Source organism: Carlito syrichta, unplaced genomic scaffold (genome assembly GCF_000164805.1).
Source record: "Carlito syrichta isolate Samal-C Ts95f unplaced genomic scaffold, Tarsius_syrichta-2.0.1 Scaffold305237, whole genome shotgun sequence".
NCBI classification, from domain to species: domain Eukaryota; kingdom Metazoa; phylum Chordata; class Mammalia; order Primates; family Tarsiidae; genus Carlito; species Carlito syrichta.
Window position 1 is genome coordinate 2,370 of NW_007249333.1, and position 25,235 is coordinate 27,604.

The 25,235-nt window shown below is 44.8% G+C and overlaps 1 protein-coding gene across 1 annotated transcript in view; it reads left to right on the forward strand.

Annotated features, from left to right (window-relative positions):
- Positions 1-2,821: 2,821 nt before the first annotated feature.
- The window catches only part of LOC103263717 (tubby-related protein 3-like), a 41,683-nt gene continuing 19,269 nt past the window's right edge, over positions 2,822-25,235 (forward strand). Inside the window, 3 exon segments of the mRNA XM_008061388.1 lie at positions 2,822-2,887; positions 8,014-8,051; positions 22,948-22,999. Coding sequence (XP_008059579.1) covers positions 2,822-2,887; positions 8,014-8,051; positions 22,948-22,999 — 156 coding nt within the window.

Below are 25,235 nucleotides of genomic sequence, written 5' to 3' on the forward strand. Positions count from 1 at the left end.
TGGTAAATATCAGAGATATGGTAAAGGTCTAAATCTGTCTAGCATGCATATATTTCTTCAAATGTGAAGCCTACACACAGACCTAGAAAGGAAAGAATAATCTCTGTAATAGTTTTCTTCCAAGGCCCTTCTGTTCTAGGCAGGCAGATTTTTGGAATAGTTTTAATTTCTGGCTTGTCTCGTTTTTTTTTTTTTCCTGTGGAAACTCTGCTGCTTTCCCTTTAGTTGTGCCCGTTGGAAGAAAAGCTCAGTGTTTCTTTGCCAAGAGGAAAGGATGCCTGCATTACTCAGAGGAGGCGTTGAAGCTGCTTTGCTTCTTGGTATTTGGGGGTTTGGGGTTTTGATCATTCCCGTCGTTGTCCTGTTGGCGATCAACTCCAGGTGGAATTAAGCCTTCCTAGCTACACTCTCCTGTCGTTGCTCTGGCCTTATTTCCTCTGAGTCAATTCACTAGGAATAAACTTCTCATATTACTAAATCTCTACCACCTCATCCGACATTCTTGCTATAATAATGAGTGCATCCCGTTTTTCCTGGCCTGGTTGAAGCTTGAATGCACTGATGTTTGAGAGAAGGTGCACTGTCCACTCGTTGAGCCATGTGCTGTCTGTCACAACTCACCTGTAGGAGTCTTGGTAACAAAAGACGATCGTGTCTGGCCCTCTGCCCTAAACTTCTGTGAAAATATGAACGATTAGTGCTACATGTGTCACCAGGACCCCTGGAAGACCACAGTTCCGAAAAGGGTGATAGCAGTAGTTTTATTATTCGTAAGATAGCACGTGGCACAATGGGGAGGGAAAACACTGGAAGCTTTTGCTGAATTCCTGATTCTAGGCTCGGCTTCCTCACTGTCGGGCAGTGTGATTCTGAGTGAGTTATCTACTTCTTTGGCCTCGATTTTCCTCTCCAGAAATGAGGTCTTTTTGGATTTCCTCAATGATTTATAATGAATTGATGAAATGACAGATACATGTATTTAAACTGCACATGGCTCAAATTTCAAAAGGTACAAAATGAAATTGAGTGAAAAGTATGTCTTCCTTTCTCATTACCTGCCTGTCACCTAGTTCATCCCTTGGTAGGTTTCTTAATGGCTTTCCAAAGATATTTTGTATGTTAAAGAATCTCTCTTTTTTTTTGAGTTGGAGTCTCACTCCATCGCCCAGACTGGAGGGCAGTGGCACGCTCCCGGCCACCGCAGCCTCGACCTGCTGGGCTCCAGCGATCCTCTTGCTTCAGCCTTCTGAGTAACTGGAACTATAAGCGCGTGCTACCACACCCGGCTAATTTTTTATTTATCGTAGCGACGAGGTCTAGCCAAGTTGCCTAGGTGGGTCTCAAACCTGCGAACTCAGACAATCCACTCACCTCAGCCTCCCAAAGTGCTTGGGATGACAGGCTGAGCCACCGAACCTGGCCTAAAGAATCTCTTAATATTCTTTTGCACTCTTAAAATTTGATGTTTCTGATTTTTAGGGTAGGATAGGATAATCTAAACTCTGATATCTACTTTCATCATGGGTGAGATGCAATTTTTTAGACTGTAAACTATACTGTTGCAGGACATGGGGACTCACACCTGTAGTTCCAGCTACTCAGGAGGCTGAGGCAGGTGGTTTGCTTGAGGCCAGGAGTTCAAGACCTGCCTGGGCAACATAGTGAGACTCCTGTCACTTAAAAAAAATAGGCTGAACTCAGTGGCTCAGCCTGTAATCCCAGCACTTTGAGATGCCGAGGTGAGAGGACTGCCTAAGTCCATGGGTTTGAGACCCACCCGGGCAACTTGGCAAGACTGCGTCTCTACAATAAATAAAAAATTAGCCAGATGTAATAGCGTGCACCTGTAGTTCCACCTACTTGGAAGGCTGAGGCAGAAGGATCACCGGAGCCCAGCAGGTCAAGGCTGCGGTGGCCGGGAGCGTGCCATTGCCCTCCAGCCTGGGTGACAGAGTGAGACTCCAGCTCAAAAATAAAAATAAAAATAAAAATAAAAAAACTGGACACAGTGGCTCACGCCCATAGTCCCAGGACTTGGGGAGGCTGAAGCGAGAGAATTGCCTGAGTCAGGAGCGAGACCAGCCTAGGCAAAACGGTGAGACCTTGTCTCTGTTATGTATATGTAAGTTGTCTGGCTGGTCTTGAACCCTTGGGTGCAGGCCATCCTCTCACCTCTACTTCCCAAAGAACTGGATGAACCATGGTGCCTGGCTCATCTCTTTTTGTCACATATCACCCAAGGATCTCTTCCAGACATTCTGGATGCTATATGTGCGTATAACTGATGACACGGTACTGATTACATTCTAATTATCTTTAGAGGGAGCAGTTGAAGAGATCAGACATTTTAGCAATGTACAAATGAGTATTAACTTCATCCAAAGGAAAAGGAATGGAAATGTTTAATTGGTAATGTTAGGCAAAAGAATGTACTTTCATTTTTACACAAGAAGGAGAAAGAAAATAAATAACATTCCCGAAGAGAAAAATGTAACCCCGAGGCCAGTAGGGTCAGGCAGAAGCTAGAATGAACTTAGGATCTGGGTCACGGCTGTTTTTGAATCTACAAGGAATAAATGCACTCTTTAACTCTGGATTAAGCCATACATTTTAAGTAACCTTTCTGTTTGGCTCGCTGGAAAGAATCCTTTTTGGCTTTTGTGTGGGACATGCCAAACCAAGAGGGCTTTACTCTCGGGCCATTTCCCTGCTGTGTTCTTTGGCCGTGTGGATGCTCAGATCAGTTGCCAGCTTCTCCTTGCCTTTCTCCCCAGCAATTCTGCTTTCCAATTGTCTTTCTCCTAAATGCACCTCTTAGGAAATGGTTGTTCATTCCCTAGCTTCAGTTAAGTTGGCTCCAGAATGTGGCAGTCTTTCAAGTAGACGGGTAAGCCTAGCATACGAACATCTCTCCTTAGATGAGGAGTTTCAAAGCAGTCTTTTCTGGCTGTTCTAATATGACCTTTATGTGTCTTTCCCCAGAAGCAACGTTTTATTCTAGCTAGAGTCCGTGTTCTTGATGTCTCAGTATGTGTAAAAATATGGCTTTCTGGTTGGGCACGTTGGCTCAGGCCTGTAGTCCCAGCACTTTGGGAGGCTAAGGTAGGAGGATCACTTGAAGCCAGTAGTTCGGGACAAGCCTGAGCAACATAGCAAGAACTCATCTCTACAAAAATCAAAATAAAAAAATTAGCCAGGCGTGGTGGCACACACCTGTAGTCTCAGCTACTTAGGAGGCCAAGGGGGAAGAATTGCCTGAGCCCAGGGGTTTGAGACCAGCCTGGGCAACTTGGCGAGACTTTGTCTCTACAATAAATCAAAAAATTAGCTGGGCGTGGTGATACACACCTGTGGTTCCAGCTACTTGGAAGGCTAAGGCAGAAGGATTGCCTGAGTCCAGCAGGTTGAGGCTGAGGTGGCTGTGAGCATGCCACTGCACTTCAGCCTGGGTGCCAGTGAGCCTCTGATGAAAAATAAAATAAAATAAAAACATCAGCCGGACATGGTGACACATGCCTATAGTCCCAGCTACTTGGGAGGCTGAGGGGGAAGGATCGCCTGAGCCCAGGAGTTCAAGGCTGCAGTGAGCTGTAATCGTGCCACTGTACTCCAACCTGGGCGACAGAGTGAGACCCTGATGCAAAACAAAGCAAAATGTATGGACTTCCAATATTGAGGTTTCGGATTTGTCAGTTGACTTAAAAAATATGCTGTATTCATAGCTGTGGCCACAGTCGTCTGAAACCGTTATCGGTTTGAGCATGATGGACGCTTGACGCCTCGCTGGGCAGTCAGTCTCCACCTAATGGTGGGATGTGTCCTGAGGAATGCGTCATTGGTCCGTTCTGTCACTGTGTGAGCATCCTAGAGTGTCCTCACAGTCCTGGATGGCGTAGCCTGTTGCACACCTAGGCTGTGTGGCGCGGCCAGTGGCTCTTGAGCTACAAACCTGTCAGCAGGTGACTGTGCCGAACGCTGTAGCCAGTTGGAGCACAATGGTAAGTATTTGTGTATCTAAACATAGAAAAAGTACAGTGAAAATACAGTTTTAACATCTTGTGGAACCATACTGTGTATGTGGTCCGTCTTTAACTTAAGCGTCGTCAGCGGGGCATGACTCCTTCCAAGAACTTCTTTAAACTCCTTTCACTGGCGTGGAACTTCTACCTACAAATAGCAAATGAGCTGGCATCTTTTTTTTTAAGAGACAGGGTCTTGCTCTGTTACCTATGGTGGAGCACAGTGGTACCTTCATAGCTTACTGCAGCCTTGAACTCCTGGGCTCAGGCAATTCTCCCACCTTGGCCTCACCCAGTAGCTGGGACTATAGGCACATGCCATCATAACTGGCTGATTTTTAAATTTTTTTTGTAGAGACAGTGTCTTGATATGTTGTCTAGGCTTGTCTTGAAGTCCTGGCCTCAAGTGATCCTCCCACCTTAACCTCCCAAAGTGCTGGGATTACAGGCACGAGCCACTGTGCCTGGCCTGAATGTATTCTTTTTTTTTTCTGAGTCGGAGTCGCACTCTGTCACCCAGGCTGGAGGGCAGTGGCACGCTCACAGCCACCGCAGCCTCGACCTGCTGGGCTCAGGTGATCCTTCCACCTCAGCCTTCCAAGTAGCTGGAACTACAGGCATGCGCCACCATGCCCTACTAATTTTTTTTTTTAATTGTAGAGATGAGGTCTCACCAATTTGACCAGGCTGGTCTCAAACCCGAGGGCTCGGGCAATCCTCTCACCTTGGCCTCCCAAAGTGCTGGGATTATAGGCGTCAGCCACCACGCCCGGCCTGAACCTGTTTTTTAAACTAAGGTGTCATTGACTTTTTTCTATTCTATTATCTATTCTAGATCTACCCTTTTGTTTTCTTTTTCATGATCACAAGGTATTATTTTCATAAATATATCTTATTAATTGTCCACTCATTGACAGACATTGTTACATGTATTATTGTATATTTGGGATATGCAGTTTGCATCTTGATAGAAGCTGCTGAATTTCCTTTCCAAAAGGTGATGGTCACTTTTTGTACAACAGGGTAGGATGCCTCTCTGGAAGTGGAGCAGTTATTGTCAACTCTTGGTGTGCAGGCTTCTGTGTGTCCATGAGTATACAGCAGGAGCTCAGGAAATAGTCACAGGTGACCAAGGCGAGTCTAAAAGAGGGACTTTCTGCAGTTAAGATCAGTAAAAAGATTCCAAACTGACACTAAAACTTGATGAGATTCAGGATTTAAAGTCAACTCCTACAGAATTCAACTAGCAACATCAAGTTGACATATGAAAGTAGGTACAGTAATAGCTAGGGTTAGTAGCTAGCACTGTTAGGTTCTTTGTGAATGAAACAAAGCCTGTTGTTTACCGAGTCCTAGGTTTTGAGTGACACAATAGGGAATTGCTACAGAAACTTTATCAGAAGTGTACAACTAAAGAAATGTTGATTGATATTTGCTGAGTTCTGGTTAGCAAAATATAATTGAGTGGATAATGGGAAGATACAGCACCTCGGAGGTGCTGAGGTTAATCAACATTTGGCTTTCCAGTGGGACTTGATTAAAGAATTAGCAGCACTTGGCTGGGGCAGTAGCTCACACCTGTGTTCCAGCAGCTTGGAAAGCCAGAGCAAGAGGATTGCTTGAGCCCAGAGCCCAGTAGTTCAAGACCAGCCTGGGCAACATAGCAAGACTTCATTCCTACAAAAAATTTTTTAAATAGCTGGTTGTGGTGGCATATGCCTTTAGTCCCAGCTACTCAGGAGACTGAAGGATCACCTGAGCTCAGGAGGTTGAGGCTGCAGTGAGCTGTGAGCATGCCACTGCACAGCAGCCTGGGCTACCGAGTGAGACCTCGACTCAAACAAACAAAAAAGAATTAATAGTACTTACTCTTAAGTTCAAATGTATGTGTTTGAAAGCTATTGCTGCCAGTGTTTCTGATACTGAATCATAATCTCCAGCCTGGGCAACTTGGTGAGTTGAGACTTCGACTCTACAGCAAATCAAAAAATAAGGTGGGCATGGTAGTACACATCTGCAGTTCCAGCTACTTGGAAGGCTGAAGCAGAAGGTTTGTCTGAGCCCCAGCAGGTCAAGGCTGATTGTGAGTGTGCCATTGCCCTCCAACCTGGGCAACAGAGTGAGACTCCGACTCAAAAAAAAAAAAAAAAGAATCATAACTTCAGACTTTCTGATTCTGGCCAACAAAACAAAAGGTCTGTTACAGGGTACAACTGATATTACAGTCTAGTTTGAAACCTTTTCCCAACGAAGCACATAAATGACAGGAAAAGAAATGAGGAAACCACGGGGTGGAAGCCTCTGTCGGCTCAACAGCTAAGGTCAGTTGCATCTCTAGAGATTGCCTTTTCTAATGTTGATGAAACTGCCAAACTCTGTAAAATATATTCAAAGCTTTCTTCTGAGTCAAATGTAAGTGACCTCAGCGTGTGGCACAGTCCCAGGAAGTCCTGAAAGCACGGGCCCAAAACAGTCGAATTACAGCTGGGTTTTATACATTTTAGGGAGATAGAAGTTACAGGCAAAGCATAAATCAGTGCATGTGAGGTTCACCTTGGTTTGGCGGCAGAAGGCAGGACATCTCCAAGCAGGGGCGGGGCTTGTAGGTCACTGGTGGATTTAAAGATTTTCTGATCGGCCATTGATAGAAAGTCTAAAGGATTTTGAAACTAGTAAAGGAAATGGTGAGTTGAGATAAGGGGGAGTGGAAGGGACTGAAGTTCTTGATATGTAGATGAAGCCCTTAGAAGAAGAGATCACAAACATGGTGTTCATACTTTATTTATTTATTTTTTTGAGTTTCACTCTGGCGCAAAGACTGGAGTGCAGTGGCCTCCTGGCCCCCGCAGCCTCAACCTGCTGGGCTCCGGCGATCCTTCCGCCTCAGTCTTCCAAGTAGCCAGAACTACAGGCGCGCGCTACCACGCCCGGCTAATTTTTTGATTTATTGTGGAGATGAGGTCTCGCCAAGTTGCCCAGGCGGGTCTCGAACCCGCGGGCTCGGGCCATCCATGCACCTCAGCCTCCCAAGGCGTGGGATTGCAGGCTGAGCCACCAAGCCCGGCGGTATTCATACTTTGAAGGTGTCAGGCTCACTGAGTGCCACCTGGATCTGGGAAGGCCTGGAAGGGGAGAGAATGTGGCTGGGTGAACGAAGGCATTCTGCAGATGTCCTTGTCTTCCCAGGAAGGATGGCCTCGCAGGGCTGTTTCAAAGTATGCTGAAGAAATACGTTTTGGCCAGGCGCAGTGGCTCAAATCTGTAATCCCACACTTTAGGCAGCTGAGGCGAGAGAATTGGCTGAGCTCAGGGGTTCGAGACCAGCCTGGGCAACTTGGCGAGATCTCCTCTCTACAATCAATAAAAAAATTAGCCGGACATGGTGGCACATGCCTGTGGTTCCAGCTCCTTGGAAGGCTGAAGCGGAAGGAACACCTGAGCCCAGCAGGTGGAGACTGCGATGGCTTCGAGCATGCCACTGTCCTCCAGCCTAGGTGACAGAGTGACTCCAACTCAAATTAAAAAAAAAAAAGAAGCCGGGCTCGGTGGCTCAACCTGTAATCCCGCGCCTTTGGGAGGCTGAGGTGAGTGGATTGCCTGAGCCCGCAGGTTTGCGACCCGCCTGGGCAGCTTGGTGAGACCTCATCTCTACAATAAATCAAAAATTAGCCGGGCGTGGTAGCATGTGCCTGTAGTTCCAGCTACTTGGAAGACTGAGGCGGAAGGATCGCCGGAGCCCAGCAGGTCGAGCTTGCGGTGGCTGGGATATGGCTACTGCACTCCAGTCTGGGCGACAGAGTGAGACTCCATCTCAAAAAAAAAAAAAGAACCTTAGGGGAAGATCATCGGGGAATCCTTCCTGACTGGGAGTTTGAAAACTTTATGATAACCTTCTCCATTCTTATTCTCATTTTCTGATTTTCTTAATCCTTTTCCACAGCCCAACAGCTATAAATGGAGATGAGAGCATCTAATTTCTACCTATCTTGCAAAGTCAGAGCAAGGAATAGTGAGTATTTCTTTAAGGCAGAGGTAGGAGCAATTTTCTTTCATATAATGTTAAACATTCTTTAATTTATCACAAACTTATTTTATATCTTTTATGTTCTAGGCACCATGTGCCATTCAGTAATGTTGAGTAGTGTTAGAAAGTACTGATGTTTATAAATTTCTTTTGTAATTTTGCTTTTATTTTGAGCATTAGGAGTGTCATCTCTAAAGTTATAATAGCAATTACTGTGCATATCACTGAAGAGTTTAGCAGACATTGTTTTGGAAGTTGCTCTGTTGTTGTGAAAACAAGAGAATTCCCAGAGAAGTGCAGTGTCTCCTGGCACAGCTGTAACACACACACCCACAGAAGACATTTGTGGGTAAACGCAGCTTTACTACCCACATGCCCGCGCTGGAACCAGATGAACACGCCTGCTGCCTCCCTCCACAGACCCTACTAAAGTGTCAGCTGCTGGAACAAGCCCCAAAGTGTCCTGGTGAGGCAGGGTAGTGAGTGTAGGGTGGACATAGACACATTCTTTTTGTAGGCAGTTTTTAGTTTAAAATAGGAAAGCGTCCAGACATCTTTCTTGCAGAGCAGTCTGGAGTGTGGACCCGCCAATCCACCCCGCTCCCTCAGCTCATCGTAAGAAAACCTCATCCAGATGTAAGAATGACACAGCCCAGCCTTTCAGCTCACGGTTTAGCTTAATAGTCTCTAGGAATCCTTCAGTTTCCCTGTTGAAGGTAAGAGACTCAGCCCCACTCCTTAGCTTTTCGAGGTGTCAGAGGGTTGACTAGACCATCTTTTAGCTCATGAACTTGTATATTAACAAGTCTAGCAAGTCTCCTGTCAAAGGCAAAATGTGTGTTCTGAGAAACGCCCACCCTCCTTGCCTATCTGAGGCAGAGAGATCTCTGCAGCAGATACCTGTGCTCCACCCTCTTTAGCAAATAAATTATTGTAAAAATTTATCAAGCTTTTAGTCAAGAGCAAAAGCGTGTTTTTTTCTTTTCAAGAGACCCACCCACACCAGCTTTTTCTCTGCTGCAAATCTCTCTTTCCTTCTCTTCCTTTTGTTAACAAATTGTTTTTAAAAATTAGTCAGGGCTGGGTGTGGTGGCTCAGCCTGTAATCCCAGCACTTTGGAGGGCCAAGGTGAGAGGATTGCCTGAGCACGGGGGTTTGAGACCAGCCTGGGCAACTTGGTGAGACCTCGTCTCTAGAATAAATCACAAATACTAGCCGGTCATGGTTGCATGCGTCTGTGGTTCCAGCTACTTGGAAGGCTGAGGCGGAAGGATCACCGGAGCCCAGCAGGTCGAGGCTGTGGTGGGCATGAGTGTGCCACTCTACTCCAGCCTGGGTGACAAGAGTGAGACTTCAACTCAAAAAAAAAAAAAATTAGCCAGGCACAGTGGCTCATGCTTATAATTCCAGCACTTTGGGAGGTGGAGGTGAGAGGATTGCCTGAACTCAGGGGTTTGAGACCAGCCTGAGCAACATGGTGAGACCTTGTCTTACAATAAATCAAAAAATTGCTTGGCGTGGTGGCGCATGCCTGTAGTTCCAGCTACTTGGAAGACTGAGGCAGAAGGCAGAAGGATCTCCAACAGGTTGAGGCTGTGGTGGCTGAGAGCAGCATAACACTGCATTTCAGCCTAGACTCCAAAAAAAAAAAGTTTTACTGGTGGCTCTGAACTTCCTTTTAGTCAGGATCCCATGAACTTTGCTTTGTACTCCACCTGGCAACACTGGGATTTCGTGGTGGTAACTGTGGTAATGGCATGGTTTCAGATTTCTGGTTTAGAAACAATCAGCAGCTTCACCATCTTTTTTCCTTTTCAAATACATTGATTTGAGAACCTTTGAGTGTGTTTTGAGTGAGAGTGTACAGCCATTAGTCAATCAGATGAGTGTACTTGTGACTCATACGCTGGATTGTTTAATACAGAGCAGAGCATTGCTAGCCCCATGTGTTGATTTCAGCCACCACTTGTGATTCTTTTTTTTTTTTCTGAGTTGGAGTCTCACTCTGTCGCCCAGACTGGAGTGCAGTGGCTGCTCCTGCCCACTGCAGCCTTGACCTGCTGGGCTCCGGTGATCCTTCCGCCTCAGCCTTCCAAGTAGCCGGAATTACAGGCATGCGTTACCACGCCCGGCTGATTTTTTGATTTATTGTAGAGGTGAGAGGTCTTGCTAAGTTGCCCAGGTGGATCTTGAACCCATGGGCTCAGGCAGTCCACTCACCTCAGCCTCCCAAAGCGCGGGATTATAGGCTGAGCCACTGAGCCCTGCTACCACTTGTGATTCTAAATTGTCTTTATTAGTCACATTTGATGTGTTTTTCAAAATGCATTCATGTGGTATAATTCATAAGTTATAAAAGGTTTATGAGGGTATTTTGTGAAAATTAAGGCTGTTTCCCTCCGCACTCCCCACCTGTTTAATTTTCTTCCCTGAAAGCAACACTGATAACTAGCTTACTATGCATCATCTCAAAGATATTTCCTGCATTTCCGGGGTGTGTGTGTGTGTGTGTGTGTGTATTTTTTTTCCTTCCGTGATTGATAGTAAATACTACTTACTCCCCAGTGTTCTGTATCTCTTTTTTTTGAGTTGGAGTCTCTCTGTCGACCACACTGGAGTACAGTTGGCACGCTCACAGCCACCGCAGCCTCAACTTGCTGGGCTCAGGTGATCCTTCTACTTAAGCCTTCCAAGTAGCTGGAACTACAGCCACACACCACCATGCCTGGCTACTTTTTTTATTTATTGTAGAGATGAGGTCTTTCCAAGTTGCCCGGGCTGGTCTCGAACCCACAGGCCCAGGCAATCCTCTCACCTCAGCTTCCCAAAGTGCTAGGATTGTAGGCATGAGCCACTGTGCCCAGCGATTCTGTACCTTTGGTACAAGCCAGGGTACTCCAAGGTTGGGGTAATCAGTCAACAGGAAAGATGATACAGATGAACCCCAGAATTGGGGTTCAGCCTGAGAGGCCAAGTGGCTCCTTGCGGGAAGGAATTCAAGTACAAGCCATAAGTAGTTGATGAAAAGTAAATTTATTGATGAAATGGAGAAACGGGAAAAATGGCTACTCCATAGGCAGAGCGGCCCATGTGCATCGCTGAGGTTTTTCAGTCTTCCAAGTAGCTGGAACTTCAGGCATGTGCCACCACGCCCTGCTGGTTTTTTGATGTGTTGTGGAGACGAGGTCTCGCCAAGTTGCCCAGGCTAGTCTTGAACCCCTGGGGTCAGGCACTCTTCTCCCCTCTGCTTCCCAGAGGGCTGGGATTACAGACTGAGCCACCACACCCGGCTAAATGTAAGTTTTTTGTTGAATCAGGGGTCCCCAGGCCAGGGACCAGTGCCATCTGTGGCCTGTTAGGAACCGGGCCACAAAGCGGCGGACGAGCAAGCAAAACTTCGTCTGTGTTTACAGCTGTTCCCCATCACTTGCATTACTGCCTGAGCTCTGCTTCGTGTTGGATCAGTGGTGGCCTTAGATTCTCTTAGAAGCACGAACCCTATTGTGAACTGTGTATGTGCGGGATCTAGGTTGCCTGCTCCGTATGAGAATCTAATGCCTGATGCTCTGAGGTCAGTGATGCTAGCTTATTCCTAATTGATAGGAATTAATTCCTGATGTCAGCTGAAGCTGTGATGTTAGTGCTGGGAAGCGGCTGCAAATACAGACTGACGTCAGCAGTGAGGTTTGACTGAACAGAGACCATGATGAATCGGCTGCTTACAGACTCATGTCAAAACCCTATCAGTGAGTGGCAAGTGAGTTGATGCATTTCAGTTATACAGCTGCGTCCGGTGGCAGACTTTAAGTCAGAATCCGACACTTTTGTTTTGTTTTTGAGTTGGAGTCTCACTCTCTCGCCCAGGCTGGAGTGCCATGGCACACTCCTGGCCACTCCAGCGTTGACCTGCTGGGCTCCAGGGATCCTTCTGCCTCAGCCTTCCAAGTAACCAGAACAACAGGTACATACTACCATGCCTGGCTAATTTTTATTCATTGTAGAGACGAGGTCTTGCCAGGCTGCCCAGACTGGTCTCGAACCCACAGGCTCAGGCAGTCCACTCACCTTGGCCTCCCAAAGTGCTGGGATTACAGGCTGAGCCACCAAGCCTGGCCTGAACCCGACACTTTTTCGTCTGTGTGTGGCCTGCCCATTATTTTATTTACCACTTTGTCCAAGCCCCTTTTTTTAAATGGTGAGTTGTATAATTATTTCATTATATAGTGCAATGTAATAATTATAGAACTAAAGTGCACAATAAATGTTATGCACTTGAATCATCCTGAAACCATCCTCTACCACACCCAGGACTTGGAAAAATTGTCTTCCATGAAACCAGTCCCTGATGCTAAAAAAAAATGTTAGGGACCGCTGGGCTAAATACTTTGCAAATATTTTTTCCTGTTGTGGCTTGCCTTTTAATTTTCATAACAGTATCTTTGCAGAACAGAAGTTTTTCATTTTGATAAAGTCTAACTTGCTGATTTTTAAGTATGTGAATTTAAGTAAAAGTAAAATAAAATCCACAATTATTTTTCCAAAGGGTGCAGTCAAATCTTCAGTAAAACGTGAATGACTGACTAGATTTAATAATAAAAATTGCGTTGTTTTTTATAGCTGTTGGCTTAGGGTAAACCTTTTTTTCTTAATCTTTCCTGTAATATCTTTCCAATAATTCCTTGTAATACATAGTACATTTATTTCAGATATGTTGAATTGAACCAAATTTTCATAAATTGCTAAAGATTTACTCTTATGCCGTCCTCTAACTAAAAAAAATAAATTGCCTTCTAAGTGGACTTTATCAATCTACTGGCATTAAGCACTTGTTTAATAAAGTAAGGTGAATTGTTTTGTCTCCTTTGTTTCTTCTCTTAACTATAATTTCCAAGACTGAAAAGTATCCCATTGTGATGTTATGAAGCAATATTGTAGCCAGTGAAGGAAGCAGTCACTCAAGTGACTCAGGAAAGCCCTGGGCTGCTCACAGCTTTCTTTTGGCAAGCCTTTTCCTGCTGCTTTCCTGGCAAGGATGGTGTTTACTGTCTCCGGTACCATAGAAGAGCCTGTTTAGCCTCATGAATCGCTGGCCAGTTTGCAGCCAAGAGCCTGTGATTGCTGCATCCTTGTTATCTGGTCCAGTGCAGGGGGCAGCAAGAAACACTCCCTGACCGTTTAGCAGCAGTGGGCTTTGTTGAGTTACCAGCAGCTTGAAAAATGCACTCTGAGCAGGCTGAGTGAACTTGACAGGAGTGTGTAGACTATTCAGGTTCTGGGGGGCTGTTCATTCATTATTAAATACCTGAAGCTTTTTGGCAGCATGGCCTGTTGGTACAGCTCTAGACGGGCAGTGAGATGAGTAATGTTTTAAAGCAGGCTTGAAATTTCTCTGTGATTCACTCTTGGGCAGGTTGCCTCATGGCTTGTAACATCTCTGTTCCCTCAAAATACTGTGAGTGTAACTCAGGTGCTGGGCTAAAGGGCAGTGAGATGTCTAAGCGTACTTGGTCCACAGCTATAACATAAACATTTAACAAGATGTATAGGGCTTTTTTCCTCTAATTTTTTTTTTTTTTTGAGTTGGAGTCTCACTCTGTCACCCAGACTGGAGTGCAGTGGCCGCTCCCGGCCACCGCAGCCTCGACCTGCTGGGCTCCAGCAATCCTTCCGCCTCAGCCTTCCGTGTAGCCGGGATTACACCTCTAATTTTTTATTTTGAAAAAATTTAACTGGGCACAGTGGCTCACGCCTGTAATTTCAGCACTTGGGAGGCGGAAGTGAGAGGGTTACCTGAGCTCAGGGGTTTGAGACTAGCCTTGAGCAATGGTGAGACCTCATCTCTACAATAAATTATAAAATTAGCCGGGTGTGGTGGTGCATACCTGTAGTTCCAGCTACTTGGAAGGCTGAGGCAGAAAGATCACCTGAGCCCAGCAGGTTGAGGTGACCGTGATCGTGCCACTGCACTCCAGCCTGGGTGACACAGTGAGACTCTGACTCAAAAAAAAAAAGAAAAAAAGAAAAAGAAAGTGGGGCATTTGGGAGGTGATTAGGTCATGTGGGTGGAGAAATGAAATGGGACTAATACCTTTCTGAAAGAAATCCCACAGACCTTTGTCCATTCTGTTAAGTCTTGACTTGGACTTCCCAGCCTCTAGAACTGTGAGAAATAAATGTTTATTAAACACCCAGGTTGTGATATTTTATTATAGTAATCGGAATGGACTCAGACAGGGAGAACTGTTGAGACGATGCAGCTATCCTGTTTCTTTTTTTAATTTTTCTTTTTGTAGAGACAGAGTCTTGCTGTGTTGCCCAGGCTGGTCTCCTGGCTTCAAGTGATCCTCCCACCTTGGTCTCCCAAAGTGCTGGGATTGCAGGCATGAGCCACAGGAAAATATCCTTTTCTTATCATACTCTCATCCACTAATTTTGCCAGCAGTTGTTATTGTGGTGTTTGCCTGATGATGATTTTCTGTTTTCATAAAATGTTTGGTTGCCAGAAATCTCTTCAATCCCTTTTACTTGAACTCTCCAGTGTTTTTCTTTTTCTTGGCATTAGCGTTTTGAAGAGTCCTAACAGTTATTCTGCAGAACTTGTCTCCGTTTGGATTTGTTTCCTCCTGAATAAATTCAGATTAATAGTTTGGGCAGGGATACCATATACCTGACATCATGCTGTGCTCAGTGTATCATGCTGGGGTACCTGGTGCTGGTCTGTCCTGTCGTGGTAGCTGTGTGCCTTCACTTGATTAAGGTGATGTCTGTGAGGTTTTCTTCATTGTCAACCTGGCTTTTCCTCTCTATAATTAGTATAACTGTTGGAGATATGTGTGACTATGTTGAATATCCTACTTCAAAGGTTATAGCATCCGTGATGTTTCTTACAAGAATCAATTATTGATATAGTGGTTATAAGATGATGATACTCTATTTTAAACTTTTTTTTTCTATATTTATTAGTTGGCATTATTCTGTAATGATCTTTGTTGTACCCTTCATTTATTTATTTACTTACTCGTTGGAATCAGTATAGACTTACGGATTTTATTTATTTATTTATTTACTGAGTCAGGGAGTCTCACTGTCACCCAGACTGGAGTGCATGCTCACAGCCACCACAGCTTTGACCTGTTGGGCTCAGGTGGTCCTTCCGCCTCAGCCCTCCAAGTAGCTGGAACTACAGGCATGCGCTACCACGCCCAGCTGATTTTTGGATTCATTGCAGAGACAAGGTCTCCCCAAGTTGCCCAGGCTGCTCTTGAACCCTGGGCTCAGGCAATTCTTTTGCCTCTACCTCCTAAAGTACTGGGGTTACAGGTGGGAGCCACTGTGCCCAACATGGATTCCTTCTCAACATCTTTAATGAGATCTAACTCACATATCATACAATTCACCTATTTAAAGTGTGCGATTAGCTGGGCTCAGTGGCTCAGACTGTAATCCCGCGCTTTGGGAGGCTGAGGTGAGTGGATTGCCTGAGCCCGCAGGTTCAAGACCCACCTGGGCAACTTGGCGAGACCTCATCTCTACAATAAATCAAAAAATCAGCCGGGCGTGGTAGCGCGCGCCCGTAATTCCGGCTACTCGGAAGGCTGAGGTGGAAGGATTGCTGGAGCGGCCACTGCACTCCAGTCTGGGTGACAGAGTGCGACTCCGACTCAAAATAAATAAATAAATAAAATAAAGTGTGCAATTCAGTGGTTATTAGTATAGTTACAAATAAATGTAGCCATTGCTGCAGAGAATTTTAGGACACTTTCATCATCTTAAAAAGCTACGTCAGCCTTTAGCTGCATCCCCCTAGCTCCTATCTTACCCAGCCCAAAACAACCACTAATCTACTTTTGGTGTCTGTGGGTTTGCCTATTGGGGACATTTCATAAACACTGTATTATATGTGGACTTTTGTGACTGTCTCCCTTCCCTCGGCATAATGTTCCCAAAGTACATCTTAATTTCAGTACTTATTCTATGTATGGCTGGATAATATTCCGTTGTGTGGATATACCACATTTTGTTTATCCATCAAGTTGATGGACATTTTGGTAGTTTCCATCTTTTGGCTTCATGAAAAATAGCTATGAAAATCTGTGTATACACAGCAGTATAAATACTTAATACTACTGAACTGTACATTTAAAAATGGTCAGGATGATAAATTGTATGATGTTTTTAAACCACAATAAAAAGTAAAAAAGTAGAATCAATCTAAATGTCCATGAACTGATCAGTGGATAATGAACATAGGGTGTATACATGAGGGGGACCCAAACAACCAGAATGTATTTGTAAAAAATTGTATATATAGTCTCACATGTTTAAACTTCGGTCACCTTCAAAGTACTCTTTGATGCAATATACCAATCGAGACACTTTTTCCACTGCTCAAAATAGTTTTTGAACTCATGAATCTGGATGACTTTTATAAAGTACTTCTGCCATTTTTTATTTTTCCTCTTCCACATAGGCAAAATATTTCCCTTGGAGGACATTTTTCATCCAGAGGAACAAAAGAAGCTGATTGGAGGGAGACTGGGTGAATAGGGAGGGTGGGGCACAAGGGGTCATGCTGCTCTGGGTCAAAAACTGCTGACTGTTCAGTGCAGGGTGGCCAGGTGTGTTGTCGTGCTAGAAGAACCAGTCACTTGTTTGCTACCACGTGGGAGGTTTCTTCTGCAAACTGTGGGGCAACCTTGTCAAAACTTCCCGATCAAAACTTTGGTTGACTGGTCCAGAGGAACAAATTCCAAGTGTACTAGAAAGGGCCCACCCTCCAAAAGATAGTTCCAGGTTTTGCTGGGTCCCCTCGTGTATACTGTGGAACACTATTCAGCCATAAAGAAGACTGAAATAATGTCCTCTGCAGCCACTTGGATGGAACTGGAGAACATCACCCTAACTAAATTAACACAGGAATCCACATTCCCAGTGATAAATGGGAGCTGCACTAAGGATCTGCAAGGGCACAGACGATGGTACAAGGGACCTTGGAGACTCAGAAGGGGGAGGGTGGGAAGGGACGAAGATTCATCTGGCAGCTATAGTGTGCTCAGGTCGGGTGGCCACTATACAGTGCGTCCGTGTCACCAAAAACCATTTGCACCCCCTAAAGCTATTGAAATGAAAATATGAAGAAGAAAAAGAAAGTAAGAAAAAAATTATGGGATGCCTATGTAAATAGAATATTATTTAGTCATTTAATGTTTTGCTTGTTTGTTTGTTTTTTTGAGTTGGAGTCTTACTCCGTCACCCAGGTTGGAGTGCAGTGGCACGCTCACGGTCACCGCAGCTTCAATCCTCTGGGCTCCGGCGATCCTTCCACCTCAGCCTTCCAAGTAGCAGGAATTACAGGCACACGCTACCACGCCCGGCTGATTTTTTGATTTATTGTAGAGATGAGGTCTCGCCAAGTTGCCCGGGCGGGTCTCGAACCCGTGGGCTCAGGCAATCCTCTCACCTTGGCCATCCCAAGTGCTGGGATTATAGGCGTGAGCCACTGCGCCTGGCCCTAGCATTATTTTTATGTTTGTTTGTTTGATTTGTGATCTCACTCTGTCACCCATGGCATAATCACAGCTACTGCAGCCTTAACCACCTGATCTCAGGCAGTTCTTCCACCTCAGTCTCAGTTGTATTCAGCCTGTAGTTGCTGGGACTACCGGTGTACACCACCACGCCCGATTATTTTTTTTTATTTATCGTAGAGACATGGTCTCTCTGTTGCCCAGGCTGATCTCAAACTCCTGGGTTCAAGCAGTCCTCCTGCCTCAGCTGCTCGAAGTGCTGGGAATACAGGTGTGAGTCACTGCACACCCTGCCCATTTTACTGTTAATAGGTACTTGCTTTGTTTTCAGTTCATTTTGTGATTCTTTTTTCTCAAACCCCTGGGCTCAGGCAGTCCTCTCACCTCCTCCTCCCAAAGTGCTGGGACTACAGGTGTGAGCTACTGCACCTGCCTTCTTTTTGTTTTAAACCATGTGTTGAGTTCACATGCACTGAACATAATGCTAAGTATCTGACACATATCGTTTTTTTATTCTTCAAAACAACTAAGTACCAATATATTTTACACTTTGAAGATAAAGAAACAGATACATGGAGAGTCATGTGTAAGGTCAGCAGAAACAGACCTGACTCTGCTCTCTGAGCATCTAAATTACACCTTAAAAAAACCAAATACATTTTACTTCTTTCTTGGAGTTAGTTCTAGAAAATGGAAGTTAGACATCTTACTAGAGTCCACTGATTTCCTTTAACCTGTGCAACTCATGTAACTTACTCTTCAGGTTGCCATAAATAATACTTATGCCAGTCATAAAAGGAGACTGGGTAAGTGTGGATGAACAGATGATATTTAATACCACCGGGAAACGGATTTGCTTGAAGAAAGATAAAACAATAAAAATTGAACCAAGCTACTGTCTTCAGCTGATAAACCAAACCCTTTTGAACATTTTAAAATCTCTCTGAAGCCTTTTCTATTTTTGTCAATTTCCTTATTTAAGATTTTATCTTGTGACTTAGCATTCTTAGAAAGAGGAAAGTAGACCGGGCTCGGTGACTCAACCTGTAATCCCAGCGCTTTGGGAGGCCAAGGCGAGTGGATTGCCTGAACCCGTGAGTTCGAGACCTACTTGGGCAACTTGGCGAGACCTCATCTCTACAATATATCAAACATTTGCCGGGTGTGGTAGCGCGCGCCTATAGTTCCGGCTACTTGGAAGGCTGAGGCAGAAGGATTGCCGGAGCCCAGCAGGTCGAGGCTGCAGTGGCTGGGAGCGTGCCACTGCCCTCCAGCCTGGGTGACAGAGTGAGATTCCAACTCAAAAAAATTTAAAAAAAAAAGAGGAAAGTATGAAACAAGGTAAAAATAGTTCTGTTATTTGGATTATAAATTTTTACTGGGAATTTACTGTCAGAAAAACTGGAAATATAAAGTCCTGTGTAAAAAGACAAATTCAGCTGGTGCAATGGCTCATGCCTGTAATCCCAGCACTTTGGGAGGCTGAGACGAGAGGATTGCCAGGGGTTCAAGACCAGCCTGGACAACTTGGCGAGACCTCGTCTCTACAATAAATAAATTTTAAAAAATTAGCCAGATGTGGTGACATGTGCCTATGGTTCCAGCTATTTTAAAGGCTGAGGCGGAAGAATTCCAAGTCCAGAAGGTTGAGGCCGTGGTGGCTGTGAGTGTGCCACTGCATTCTAGCCTGGGCAACAGAGTGACACTCTGACTCAAAAAAATAAAATAACATAAATAATAAATGAAGACAATTCCATGACTACACAGAGAAACACAGGTTTTGCTTCACTTGGGATAGATACATCAAACATCTATTCATGGTTTAACGGCTTACTACCATGTTCCTGCATTTTAGCAGATTTCGTGCATTTTAATAATGCCCAGCACCTTGGAATTTGCATATCTCCCAGACTCTTCCTCCTACAAGGAGGAACATGCAAGCAGGTTTAGTAACACCTCAGATATGGATGTGGCAGTGCTTTCTGATTCTCCTATTCATTCCTTCATAACCTTTATGTTTAAAAAACACTGCGCAATGAGCATCTTTCTCCAAGCTCAGAAGAGGGACAAGTAAACAAAAGTGTCAGATACAACATCCCTCTGGCCTGACGGCGGCCCCTACAATTCTCCCAGATACATGCCTATGCTTTCTTTAATGTTTTTATCCTTGGTCACATGATTTTAAACCCCAAATTTGAATATCCTTCATTAATATAGTGCTAGAATATTACTGATGTTCAGTGGGGTTTAGTATGCATTTTTAAAATATCTATATAAGCTGATTAAGACAGCAGTTTATGAGCATCATATAGGAAAGGGTAACTTGGGAACAAACTCACTGCTGGGGACTAGTATTTCCAAGCAGCCGCTGCTGTGAAGCCACACTGTGTCCTCAACTCTAAGCCAAAACTGTGATGTCTTCTGGCATGGAAAAAAAAAAAATTCCTTCCCACACGCTGCTAAAGCTTCCTCAAAATGCTAAATGCAGACACACAAAGTCCTCAAACACTTCAGGCTTCTCATAGTGAAGAAGACAGATGTCTTCAACACCGCATCCAGATAAACTTAATTCCCATCATCAAGCCTGGGCAAACTTAACAGACAATGTGAACAAACAGGGTGTATTCAAAGCCTTTGGACCTGAACAGAAACAGCAGATAGATGTTATATAATTGTAACATTCAGATGCCTCCTGTACGTCAAAAGCCACACCTTCCCTGAGTTCTAAATTTATATTGCAGCTTAGCAAAAATAAAGGTATTTTATGTGCTTATAAACTAAGATTTCTAGTCTAACTTAGAATGATTTCACTAAATTTTTTTTTGTTTTAATCTTCTCTTTCCTTCATTTCAAACTTATTATTATTTTTTGAGTTGGGGGTCTCACTCTGTCACCCAGACTGGAGTGCAATGGCCGCTCCCAGCCACCGCAGCCTCGACCTGCTGGGCTCCGGCGATCCTTCCACCTCAGTCTTCCAAGTAGCTGGAACTAGAGGCGCGCGCTACCACACCCGGCTAATTTTTGATTTGTTGTAGAGATGAGGTTTCATCAAGTTGCCCAGGCGAGTCTCGAACTGGCGGGCTCAGGCAATCCACTCACCTCGGCCTCCCAAAGTGCTGGGATTACAGGCTGAGTCACCGAGCCTGGCCCTCAAACTGTTATTGAATAGCAAGCCTAACCAACATGAGACATGAATAATTCCTACAGAATAAAACAAATGGAATTACTATTTTTCCTCCCATTTTTGGCATAGAAAATTTCCTCTTTGCTTAGTAAAAACAAGGAAAAACCTAAAGACATATCTTGAAGAAACACAGTCACTCAAGTGTGGCAGGTGACAATGCCCCAGGAACACTGTTCTCCTGATCTCTAGTGACCAATCAGTCAAAAGTCTAAATTGGCCAGGCATGGTGGCTCATGCCTGAAATCCCAACACTTTGGGAGGTGGAAGTTAGAGGATTGCCTGAGCCCACGGGTTTGAGACCAGTCTGGGCAACTGGCAAGACCTCGTCTCTACAATAAATCAAAAATTAGCTGGGTTTGGTGCCATATGCCTGTGTGATTCTAGCTTCTTGGAGGTGGAAGGATCACCTGAGCCCAGCGAGTCGAGATTGCGGTGGCCACAAACATGCCACTATACTCTAGCCTGGGCAACAGAGTGAGACTACAACTCAAAAAAAAAAAGAAAAATCTATATTGAAGATATCTGGTGAACATGGTGGCACGTGCCTGCAGTCCCACCTACTGGAGAGACTGAGGCAGGAGGATGACTAGAGCCCAGGAGTTCAAGGTTGCAGTGAGCTGTGATTGCACCACTGCACTCCAGCCTGGGAGACAGAGGAAGAACTTGTCTCAAAAAACAATAAAATATATTTTAAAAACAACCAAAAACTTAAGGTACCTGCAAGGCATTACCACTGCACAGGGCACAAAGAATTTCTAGAAAGTGCCCATCTCACTCATCATTTTCTATGAGCATCAAAAAGTTTTCCTAAACCTCTGTACTGTTATTTGCTTATTCACCTAACATATCTGGTAGAAGTCTGCTAAAATAATGATGTATCCACCCCTATATATATACTTTTAAGAATCACTAAAGGGGCCAGGCGCAGTGGCTCACGCCTATAATCCCAGCACTTTGGGAGGTCAAAGTGGGAGGATTGCCCGAGCTCAAGGGTTCGAGACCAGCCTGGGCAACTTGGCAAGACCTCATCTCTACAGTAAATCAAGAAAAATTAGCTGGGTGTGATGGCGCATGCTCTTTCTCTGGTGCAAATTTCTCTCTTTTCTTTCTTTCACTAATAAACTGTTTTAAAACATTAGCCGGGTTAGCCGGGCATAGTGGCATGTGCCTGTAATTCCAGCTACTTGGAAGGCTGAGGTGGAAGGATCGCCTGAGCCCAGCAGGTCAAGGCTGCGGTGGCCAGGAGCCTACCACTGCCCTCCAACCTGGGCAACAGAGTGAGGCTCCAACTCAAAAAAATTTTTAAAATAAAATAAAAAATTAGCCAGGCACGCTGGTTCACGCCTGTAATCCCAGCACGTTGGGAGGTGAAGATGAGAGGATTGCCTGAGCTCAGGGGTCGAGACCAGCCTGAGCAACATGGCGAGACCTCCTCTCTATAATAAATTAAAAAATCAGCCAGGCATAGTGACGCATGCCTGCAGTTCCAGCTACTTGGAAGACTGAGGCGTAAGGATCACCTGAGCCGAGCAGGTTGTGAGCATGCCACTCCCCTCCAGCCTGGGGGTCAGAGTGAGACTTCAACAAAAAAAAAAAAATTTGTTTTTTTAATTTTAAGAAAAGAAATTCCTGCATGCAGGCGGTCTGTGCTGTCATCTCTTTCTTATCCTTTAGGTGTTTTAGTCCCCTCAGGTCCTCTGGAATGAATGTGGCATTAAGGATGGCAAGCCCTCCCCAATCAGTAGGGCAGCCTCTAGAAACCGATGCCCTCCCTTGGGCAGAATGGATTGGTTCCAAATAGCCCAAAGGAATACATATGTAAAAAGATGAAATTGACACCGGGCTCGGTGGCTCAGACTGTAATCCCGCACTTTGGGAGACTGAGGTGAGTGGATTGCCTGAGCCTGCGGGTTCGAGACCCGCCTGGGCAACTTGGCGAGACCTCCTCTCTATAATAAATCAAAAATTAGCCGGGCATGGTATTGCGCGTCTGTGGTTCCAGCTACTTGGAAGGCTGAGGCGGAAGAATCACTGGAGCCTAGCAGGTTGAGGCTGCAGTGGCTGGGAGTGGCCACTGTACTCCAGTCTGGGTGAAAGAGTGAGACTCCAACTCTAAAATAAATAAATAAATAAATAAAAGAAATTGACATGGACCTTTCTCTTGATAGGCTTCTTTTGTTTATTTTTTAATAGTGCCTTTGAAGATGAGTCCATGAAGCTTCGACAGCTGAAGCTGGATAACCAGGTGGGCAGAGTCTCTGCTTTTGGAAGAGGTGGCCAGCTGTACCGACTGCCGTGATGTGGATGGCACAGGCTTGCCAGGACTGTAGAGAGAAGGCTCCGGTGGTCACTCATTAAGCAGTGTTTATAGTTAGCGGTTGCTGAACCAAGGCTCTGGGCCATGGCAAGACCGAAGTGCTCGGAGGATGTCAGCAGTAAAACTGGCCTTGGATTTATAGTCACTGAAAATGCCCTGGCACCTTTCAAAGGAATTAGAAGAATGTTAACATTGTATTTGTATGTAGTAATTTGATTCTGCTACCTTAAATGCCTCTCGACATGATGATTTCATTTAACTACCAGATTGTGTTCTTATTTCATTAAATGAAATCTGTGGTTCAGCTATCAAGTATAAGACATTAGTGTTTGATTTTTATACATAGATATAGTCTGGATTTTTAAAAGATGGCTCTAGTATTTTGTAATTTTTATTATTTTCAGTGAGAATGCTATATATAGTATAAATGTTGGGGCTTTTGAAGCTTTTTTTTGAGTTGTGTTCTCACTGTGTTGCCCAGGCTGGAGTGCAGTGACATGGTCATGGCTTACCGTAGCCCCGATTTCCTGGGGTCAGACAATCTTTCTGCCTCAGCTTTCCGAGTAACTGGGACTACAGCCATGCACTACCATTCGCTGCTTTTTTTTTTTTTTTTTTGTAGAGACGAGGTTTTCCTATGGCCTCAAACAATTTGCCCACCTTGGCCTCCAATGTGCCAGGGATAACAGGTGTGAGCCACTCTGCCCAGCCTTGCAAACCTTTTATATCTTAAAATTTTTAATAATAATAATAATTAGTATTATTATTATTTTGAGTTAGAGTCTCACTCTGTCGTGAAGACTGGAGTGCAGTGGCATGCTTCCAGCCACCACAGCCTCAACCTGCTGGGCTCTGGCAATCCTTCCACCTCAGCTTTCCAAGTAGCCAGAACTACAGGCGCGTGCTCCCATGCCCGGCTTATTTTGATTTATTGTAGAGATGAGGGCTCGCCAAGTTGCCCAGGCAGGTCTTGAACCCGCAGGCTCAGGCAGTCCACTCGCCTTGGCCTCCCAAAGTGCTGGGATTACAGACTGAGCCACTGAGCCTGGGCTAATTATGTTTTTTATAGGTAATAAAAATATATGATAAGAGTTCAAACAATACAAAAAGGTGTTTGATGAAAAGTCTCTCTTTGGCCAGGTGCAGTGTTTAAACTTCAGTCACATTCAAAGCATTCTCTGTTTGAGGCAAGACACCTATCAAGATGCTTTTTTCACTGCTCAAAACTGGTTTTGAACTTGTTAGTTTGGATGCCTGTTAGTACTGCTGCCGTTTTTTGTTTTACGTCTTCCACATCAGCACGTTTCCCTTTGAGGACCTTTTCATGGGGGAAACGAAAGTCACCCAGGGTGAGACGTGAATAGGAAGGGTAGGCACAAGGATCAGGCTGTTTTGGTCAAAAACTGCTGAACACTCAGCGTGGTGTGGGCAGCTGTGTCGTCATGGTAGAGCCAGTCACCTGTTTGCCACTTCTTGGGGCGTTTCTTCTGCAAATCGTGATGCAGTCTTCTCGAAACTTCCAAGTAAAAACTTTGGTTGACCGTTTGATCCAGGTGAACAAATTCTGAGTGTACTCCCAGGGGCCCGCCCACCAAAAGGTAATTCCAGGGTTTTTTGGGTCTTCCCTCATAGTTTGCTAAAGTCACCAAAGTTAATTAGTGTCATGAAGATTGGTTCATGTTAATCAATCTCATAAGTGATGGCTGTGAATCAGGAGATTAATTTCTAATGAACTGTATGCGAGAATTGGCTGGTCATGAGATTCTCGATAGAAAGTGGGAAGTTTGCAGTCAGAAAGTGGCTTGGTGTGTTTGAGATCGGAGCCAGTAGAGTTTGTGTATAGTGATGATCATTAATACATGGTGGTATGATTAGTTCACCTCTTCTGAAGGGATATACCTGCCACCGAAAGGAGGCACATGAGTGGCCAGGACGCTCTCCCTACCCCAGGAAGGACTAGGGAAACAGGGTGCATCTTGCTTGCTCCTGTCTCTTGGCTCATTCTTTCATCATCCAGGTCACAGTATTACTGGCTAGATTCTTGTTTCATCTCCATCATGTTTTCCTGATATTATAATCTTAGAGTTTAATGTTTAAAAATTCCACATTAGCTGGGCTCAGTGGCTCAGCCTGTAATCCCGCGCCTTTGGGAGGCTGAGGTGAG